Source organism: Prosopis cineraria, unplaced genomic scaffold (assembly GCF_029017545.1).
Source record: "Prosopis cineraria cultivar Desert tree isolate PC_DT_omini unplaced genomic scaffold, ASM2901754v1 PC15, whole genome shotgun sequence".
Classification (NCBI taxonomy): domain Eukaryota; kingdom Viridiplantae; phylum Streptophyta; class Magnoliopsida; order Fabales; family Fabaceae; genus Prosopis; species Prosopis cineraria.
Genome location: NW_026555346.1, coordinates 1902286 through 1911730, shown reverse-complemented (window position 1 = coordinate 1911730; position 9445 = coordinate 1902286). Strand labels below are relative to the sequence as shown.

The 9445-nt window shown below is 33.2% G+C and overlaps 1 protein-coding gene across 1 annotated transcript; it reads right to left on the bottom strand.

Moving 5' to 3' along the window:
- Positions 1-2376: 2376 nt before the first annotated feature.
- LOC129294542 (protein DEFECTIVE IN MERISTEM SILENCING 3-like) lies at positions 2377-6761 on the bottom strand. The gene is given in 7 exon segments (XM_054932965.1): positions 2377-2510; positions 2513-2619; positions 3152-3472; positions 3572-3763; positions 3966-4203; positions 4637-4751; positions 6142-6761. Coding segments are annotated over 7 exon segments (1128 nt in total). The 5' UTR covers positions 6163-6761.
- Positions 6762-9445: the final 2684 nt, after the last annotated feature.

Below are 9445 nucleotides of genomic sequence, written 5' to 3'. Positions count from 1 at the left end.
TTAATTCTATAACATAATAATAAATGCAAAAGCTCAGTTATTATTTTCATTCTATTCATCTATTGTATAGATTTCTATCAAATTAAAATAAATAATATAACAAAACAATACATTCAGGCCAAAAAACAAAACAAAACAATACAACTATAATTCAGATTGCCCAATTTCAATTTTCCGGAATCCTTCTAATTTCAGTCATCTGTGGGCTAACATTTCATATATTTTTCTGAAAATTGATTCTCACTATTTCATAAAATATTAAAAAAATAATAATAAAATCTCTTTAAAATATATAAATGATAATTTAATCCTTCAAAATGTCATAATCTCTTTAAAATCTTAAATAATTTTTTTATCATTATTAAATTTATATAAATTACTAAATTACCTTTATTGAAAACAAATCATTCATAAATTTTATTTTAATATTCACAAATTTTTTTTATATTTACAATAATATAATAATAAATTACAATTTCACATGTTAAATTCTTTATTTGCCATTATATTAGTGTGAATATGAAAAAAAGAATTGTGAATATTTTAATAAAATTTATGAATCATTTATTTTCAACAAATTTAATTTAATAATTAATATAAATTTATTAATAACAAAAAAATATCTAAAAATTTCAAGAGAATTATAATATTTTGAGAGATCAAATTATCATTTGTATATTTCAGAAGGATTTTATTACCATTTTTTCTAAAATATTCTCCAGGTCTAAACTTTTTTTGGTCGATTATTTCTATTTTTTTTTTCTCTTTGCCACGAATCTATTGTAATATCACACACATTTTTTTATAAAAAAAATTAAATGACTTAGACTTCGACAACTTATCAAAATCAAAATGTGCATCTAAATCCAAAAACGCTTAATAAGCACTTACGTTCTAGTTTATACTAGGTTGACAAATTTTGATTAATTTTTGCAGTACTCATCTGTCAATAGAATCGGGCTAATTTTTAAATATATATATTTTTTACAACGACTGAAACGGTGACACAAGACGAGTATCTCATCGCAGCGCCCCCCACTTAGTTGTGCATGAGCCTAAATAACACCCCCAAAAAAATCCTGCCGTCAAGCTTATCCACACTCCACTCCACAAGTTAATAATGAATGGCTGCAATGAATTTTGCTAAATTTGAGGCATAAGCTCACTACAGACCCGCGCTGCCACATAGAGGCTCCATCACTCATCACTCCATGGCGAGCTTCTTCATCGTTTAGATGAGTTTAGCGGGAGTGGTCTGAACCTGATAATTATAGGGAAGTCAAAAAATGAGAAGATATAATAAAATAGAATTTTAGAATAATATAAATTTTAATTCTTAATTTTTTTTTAAATTCTCGATTCCATCCTTAAATTTTGTCTCAAACAAATCAATCTCTATAATTATTTAATTCAATAAGTTACAATAACTGAGTTATAATAAATTAAATTGATGATTAAATACATATTAGAACCCAAAAATTATGTTTTTCTTAAAAAATTCAAACATTAGAACAAGTTGATTACGAAAGTAGAACTCATAGGAGGATTCGATGCCCTCGAAAGAGAGAGAGAGAGAGAGACAGACAGACAGAAAGCATATTTTAAAACAACAACAGAAAGCATATTTTAAAGCAGCAGCGGCAAAGGAAGAAGTGCAAGCGTGAAAAAAACTTTCCAAACACTTCACACATCAATTGGGGCCGTTCCACTTTCTCTTTTTTTAAAAAAAAAAACAAACACGAGCAGACCCAAACAATAGCCACATTACAATTCCGTCCGCAACACATGCAAAGCTCCCGCATTTGACACGGTTACGTATGCGAACTACAGTGATGCATACTTGAGTGGATGATGTAAAACAAATATGATTTAATTAATTTTTTCCACTTGTCATTGAGTTTCCAGAAAGAGAATCTCATTGATTATCATCAAGAACCGCATAGCGGAGTTGGAACAGCCATGCATGTCAGATTCAGAATACTCATAACTTCACCATTTAGAGACTCTAGTGGATCATTAAAATCCCCATTGCAAAATTTGAAAAGCCAAGCATTTCAAATTCAGGATATGTTGATCACTTAATCAGTAAGATTCTTGTTCATCATTAAAATCCCCATGGTAAGCAATTTAGAGTGCGCTTTAACGAAAAGAAGAAGCAAATCCTGAGGGAAAAGATCTATAGTTGTCCGACTTCTCTCAGAGTAACAGAACATCGAAAAAACACAATCATAACTTCGAAAATAATTAAATATCAACAATTGAGTAAATTTATAATATATTTTATATTCATTTATTCAACTTTTCAACATATAACTTCTCATGCATGACCTAGGATACGGATTCCGATCTTCAGACAAAATAAGCCCTTTCACACACTCAGTTAAGAGGTATCACTGGGGCATTTACCTGAGTTGCATATGATGAACTTTCTGCTAAAAACTTCAGAAACTCATTCTTTTTTTTATTGAAATTGAACTTTGCTGCGTCCAACAAACTCTGTTCCCTTTCATGTCCCGCAGAATCTTGTCCTTCTCCGCTTTCAAATCCTTCATTTGCCTCTCAATTTCATTGTAGTTACCAAGCTCCGCTGGGCTGGGGAACTTGACATCTACATCTTCCCTAACATCATGGAAACAAGCCCCACCCACGACCCAAAAATAAAATAAGAAAAACTAGTGAGTTATGATTATTTTGAACTGGCAACTACTTTAAATAGTTCAATATAACTTTTTGGGGCATGAATATTAAATGAATTCATCCTTCAAGACAAACAACAAAAAAGAGCATTACGAAGCCACAAGAATCAAGCTTAGTCTGGAAGTTAAAAAAGAAGAAGAAGAAGAACTGGTTTAAAGAACGGAAAACAATTTCTCGCCAGTAAACACAAAAATCAGATATCAAAGGAAGAACCTACAAGACCAAATTACCATGTCCAACGTCTAACCATTGAGGCTCAATGTTGGCCGACAACAATGGTAGATATATTTTTCAGTATTTAACACCCAGTAATAGAGACGATTCACTGAAATAGTTAGCATTCATCATGGACAGCTCTACTCTTGTCAGCTACAATAATTACCAGAGCCACTGCTCGAACCATAGAAAATATCTGATGTATAAACTAAAATAAATTTCCCATGCATCCCCTTACCTGTTGCCCAAGGAAAATACACCACTAGTCCTAACCATTCCTCCATCTAAAGAAAGAGCTCCGTCACTTATGCAAGGAAGTGCTTGTATCATTTTCGCCCTCGTTTGATATACTTGCAAACGTGAAAAGAGACTATAAAACAAAGTTTCTCTGAGACCATAACCATTGGGAATTACACAAAATAAGTTTGAGCCGTCTATATTTATCATATTTACAGCAAAGCCAAGAAACCCAACTGGACACTCTCCATTGGGTAATCTTGGGTTTAAAATGTCCAGCCTTTTCTGCGGGTCATCAAGCACAAATTTACCAGCGTATGGCCTACAAAAGGGGAAGGGAAATAGTCAAAAACAACAGTATTTTAGGAAATTCAATGATGTCACAAATTAAAGACTAAATACAAAGATCATGAAGTCATGCCTGAGAGATTCCAGACATATCACTGAAAAACGACCATCCAAGGCCATTCCAATTGAGGCACCTAGCCCATGAAGACCAGAACTCTTGTCTATGCAGCCATCATTGTCAAAAATTTCAAGAGCTTTAACTCCTTCATAAGTCTTACAGACAATTGCCAGCATAGTCTCTACTCCTAGATACTCTGAGAAAAGCCTGCATTCCAATTTCCAAGTATAGTAAAGCAATAGCATGCATGCTTACATATTTCATAAGATTCAAGCACTATAAGCAATTCAGAGAATCAAGTTACTTTTCATATTCTTTAAATAAATGCCATTGATTGCAAAGAGACAACAAGTTTTGAATATCCGCATTGTTTTACAAGCCAGAGAGTGAATATGTAGACCAAACATACCTGCTAAGGTTATCATCCTCAACTTTTCCCAGGGTAGCAACAATACCCACAATATCCTTTATCAATGAAAGATTAGATGCTTGAGTCCCGTGATAAGTTTTCAGCTGGCGTAATATACCAGCAGCAGATTTTTTAAGTTGCAATATCTGTTCATTTATTGCCTCCTCACTTGTTGGCTGCAAATTGTCCGCTTTGCAATTCTTGGGCATACTTGATGATTTATATTTCTCAAAAATATCTATTAACATGGTAAACACCACACACAAGAAAATAGCTCTTCATTAACCAAATATATATATATATATATATGGAAAGTTTATTGCAATCCTTTTTTTTAAACAAACAACGCTTGGTAGCCATTTGTGACACTATCATCTTTGTTATGGTACCATGGATGTCAAGATGCTTCCAAGATGCATGCATTTGGTAATCTACTACCCAAAATACCTAAAGCCATCCAACATGCATGGAGACATAGGATGCTACCATTTTGGGTGGCACCTCAAACAAATCCAGATGCCATTGTCATAAAAATTTACCAACTCTAAATCAGTCTGTACACCATTAGAGTGCTCATGATAACTAGCATCTCATCCATTTAGATTACCCAATCCATTATCAGAGTGCCAAGCAAAGATAGAAAACGCCTTCAAAGGTAATTTTGAATGTACCTTGCAAACCAAGAATAGAATCATCTAGTTTAGTTTTTTGAGTATTCAAAAGATTTAGGTTGCCTTCATGGTGCTTAATTTTCATCCCTAACATTTGTAAACCATCTTGAAGTTTCTGCAAGCATTGCATAATGAGTGGTAAGTTTGCATCACCCATCAACACTCAACTAAAATCAAGAGACATGATAGATAGGCATGCTTGTCATAAAGTAAAATGAAGCTAATTGAGAAACAAACAATCATTCAATACAGAAAAAATTTCATTCCAATTGACAGATTCAACAACACAAAATTTTTAAAAAATAAAAATCGCAGCCTGGGAATTTCAGATTATGGACTCTGCCTGTATGAATCCACCATTCAGCTCATTGCCCTGTGCATCTATAGAGGTTTCATTTAAATCCACAGGCAACAAGGCTGACGAAACAGACTGTCCATCAAACTAAATGAATAAGTATATGTTAAGTATCCAGAAAAAGAGAAGCAGAGACACTAAACCATAAATTATTGGACAACGTCCTTTTTTAAAAAAAAAAGTATAATGGGACAATGTCTTGTGTGAACAGGAAGGCTAATTTCTTCCCTGCCCTTTCCTTTCTTTTATTGGATACAGAAGTACGGAGCAATGAAATTTTGCTCTGTTGATTGAAAGACCAGCACCCGTAAATGTAAGGCCACTAGATCAAATTCTATCAGGTCATCTCTGCTGGGTCAATAGAGGAATAATTGAGGTGTTTGAATAAATTAACTATTAGCAGAGAAAGCTTGCAGAAAGAAAAGAACAGATATTATAGTATATGAAAATATGCACATGTGGCGATGAGAATAGATGATAAATGACAACTAACATACATGTTGTAACTTATAACAGTATGCTACACAACATTAATGCAGCATACAATGCCAACTCATTTTGATGCTGTCAGTGACAAAGTGACCAAAAATCTTTTACGCCTATCAGACATTTTGATGCAACCCAGAACACATGAAATAAACAATTCATCCAAAAATTTATCAAAATAGCTCTCTCGTATAACAAATAGCAGAGCATCACAATATTAGTCTAACGTAAATGACTCTAATTCCTTGATTTGTTATGGGACGCGGGGAACACACATTGAGCATCGAAATACCATTTACATCGGGCATTGTCGAACAAAATTCTTCCAGAAATAGTTCAAAGGACCAAAAACTCGTTTTCGTGTCCCGTAACTCATGAAGTCAACTGAAATTAAAAATAAAAGGATAATAAACAAACGCATAAGGAAGAACTGACAATGGAGGCTCTGATTCGAGTAATTGAGGGTTTCGATAATTTCTGACAATGGAGGAAGGGGGATGGATTGTAAAAAGGAATGAGTGACAAATGCAGTAAAAAGAAGACGAAAAATAAAAATTGATCGTTGCGAACTGGACTCCCCCGCACGCAAAAGACTGTAGCAGTTCAAAGATACCAAGCAAGAGATATGATAAAGGTGGAGAGGCGCGCAGGGGAAGGAATTAACCTGTCTGCTGGGTTGAAACATTTCATCAAAGTCTGAGTTTGAGGGGCTGTTCCTCTGTCGGACTGTCACTCCCTCTGCAGACCATGCAATTTCACACCCACACACTCAAGTCGCCACTGGCACTATGTTTGATTTGGGGATACAACTCACCGCTTTGCGCCTTTGTTTATTAGTAATTTAGTATTTTGCGGCTAGCGGATGGGAGGATCATGCGATTTTTAACCGGAACGGAAATCCTGGCGCCGAAAAATGAGCTCGGAAATACTCCTCTCGCAAGAAGATACAACTAAAGGAGAATTGGTAAAAAGGACATGAGTGAAAGAGAAATTATACCTGGAGACCAAATATAACTGAAAGACCAAACTCGTTTTAATGTTAAAAAAAAGGATGAGGTGGATGGATCAAAATATCGTTTGTTGTTAGGAGAAAAAAATACAGTAAATTGGAGACGATACATGGCCGTTGACGTGAGTTGCAACTTGAATCTTTCATCTTTTCACATTCAACTGTGTCACCATGATTGTGGGACTCCTCTTTTAAAAAACTCTTCTCTAAAACTAATATCTAAGCATCATTGAATTTTTCGTGCAGCATGGATGGAGATTGAATTAGAGAAACAATTCCTAATCGAAGAACCAAAGAAATGATCAAGGAGAAAAAGTTGAGCGTGGTTGTGATGGCAAGAGACTTTCACTCAAGATCTAAAAGATGAAACGAGAAATGCAATAACATCTAGCTCTAGTTTAAGAGAATAGCTTAGACTCAGATGGTCATAAGTAAACCAAATCAAATTGGGTCAACTAGAAAAAGAAGTTTCTATTCTGTTGGATACTTGTGGGCATTAAGGGAGGTTCTTCTTGGGTGGATTTCATTGTCTAGACAAGTAAGGGAACATTATTCTCCAAGGTGCTGTGGAGCATTGCAGCGCATAGTGGTCCTTACCCTTTTCTTTATGTCACCGAGCAAAGTACAAAGCTCAGGTTTGTTTTTTGGTTCTTCTCTTAAAGCTTATGCATTTTTTAGTGCCATGCTTATCTAGCATTTTGTCTATCTATAATGAATGAAATTGAGTTTGAAAAATCCAAGTGCTCTGTAATTGTTTATGATTGTGAAATGAGCTCCTTGTGGCATGTGTTTAAATCTTCATTGCATATGAGTTGAGTTTTTTTTTTATTTGTGAACAAATACTCATCGGTTGTGACCGTGTAAGTATATATATAACATTATCAAAGAAGCTCTTCATAGCATATTTTGACTAATATCTATATATAAACAGGAACAAATGCATGCATTTTAATCAATGTATCAATTTGCTATCATATTCCATGAGTGTATACTACAAATGACCTTTCTAAATGATTGTAGATTCAATTGGAGAGTATATTTGGCAAAGAGCATCATCAGTGGTCTTATCAGGTGCCATATTTGATAAAGAAGTAATTGGGTAGCATAACTTTGAACAGATATTTAAACTTGCTCAATCTGCATCCCTGCTAGGTAACAATGATATGAATCGATGAAACTTTACACTTTCATCATTAAACAGTTTTTTACTTTCTACTGAACATAGTTAATGTTTGCGTGGATGGTGAATGATATGATATGATCAACTAGGAGTATAGCAAAAAATAGAGAACAAATGAGTAGCCTTATAATCTTTTCAATAACTCTAGCTTCATCAACTCAAGTTAACTAGTCATCTTTAAAATTGGTCAATGTTTTGCTTTTACTTCTCCTTTCAATGTGCTTATGGGTGGCTCATGTTTGTCACCAACCTTTTATAGTCATGTGAATTTGTTAGACTCGATGAGCATTTTTACCTTAAAACCCCACTTCTACTTAATAAAGTAAACACTCAATTTAATATTGTAGTCCTTTTCTTCCTTAGAATTATAAGTTGGGAATTACTATTCCTTCAAGCTATTGGGAATAATTGTAGTTAATATAATTATTAAAATTTTAAACTAACACTTAAAGTAGTTTCCTGCATAATTCCTTGTTTAGCAAAACCCGCCACTCCTTGTATTGTATGCTATTTTTGGAAACAAGTACAAAGGATGCTACAAATATAGAACATGCATTCATGGCCATAGATGCTAGAAAGGATCTGGTTGAGAGGTAAAATAAAATTTTGTTTAAAGATGAAAAAAAATAAGTTCAAGTCAAGAAGCTCTTACAAATTCAACCCATGCATGTCATAAATCAAGTGAGCTATAAGGAAATGCTAATTAAGGATTCCCTTAAATGATTAAATGAAATTATGATTGTATTTTGAAGTGTACTCATGATTGTCCCTTTTGTTTATTTTTTGTATAGGATAGAATGTAATTTAATATGGGCACGATATCATTCTTAACCCCTATGGTGTTTTTTTAATACGAGGTGCCTTATAGTCTTTGTTTATTATTTTGATTTTATTTGACAAAAAGATAAATCAAACCTAATGGAATTAATGTTCTTTCATTTAAATTATTATTATTCATTCTCACTCTTCATATTTACTCATTTTGTAAGGCAATTAGTTGTCCTCCATGTTATATCGTTGAATCAGCATCTTTTACAAGTTAATATGGCTTGCTATATGATGTACAATACTTCAAAAAGAAAGAACTTATTGTGAGCGTTCTCATGTTTTTTTTAAAATAGGATTGGATGTAATTTAACATGAACATGATGTTGTTCTTACCCACATAATATTTTTTTTATTTGAGATGCCTTATGATCTTTGTTTATCATTTAGTTTGTACTTGAGATAATGATACATCTAAACTAATTGAATTATTGTTGTTTCTTTCATATTTTTATTGTTCATGGTCCCCTTAGATATTTACTTGTTTTTCATTGAAAATTTAGTTATCATTTAGGTAAAGTTGTTGAATCATCACTTGTCAGTGTGACAATTACATGTATTATCTTATATATTACATGTAGATCCAATACACAAAGAGTATGGCACTGTCAACAACTCTATAGTTACATCAAAACGACAACTAATTATATGTAAATCAATATGAGAGAAGAATTTGCAAGCATGCCTGAGGAATAATTTGCATGCAATTTCTAGCATATTACATGTAAATCAAACACACAGAGAGCATGTCTACGTTAATGCCCCATAATTACATAAAATGACTACAGATTATGTGTAAATTAATTTGTGAAGAAACTCGCAAGTATGATTGAAGAATGATTTACATATAATCTCTAGCGAATTATATGCAAACCGAACATATAGAAAGCATGCCTTTATCAGTGCCTTAGAATTACATGAAAACAACTACGGATTACATGTAGATTAATATGT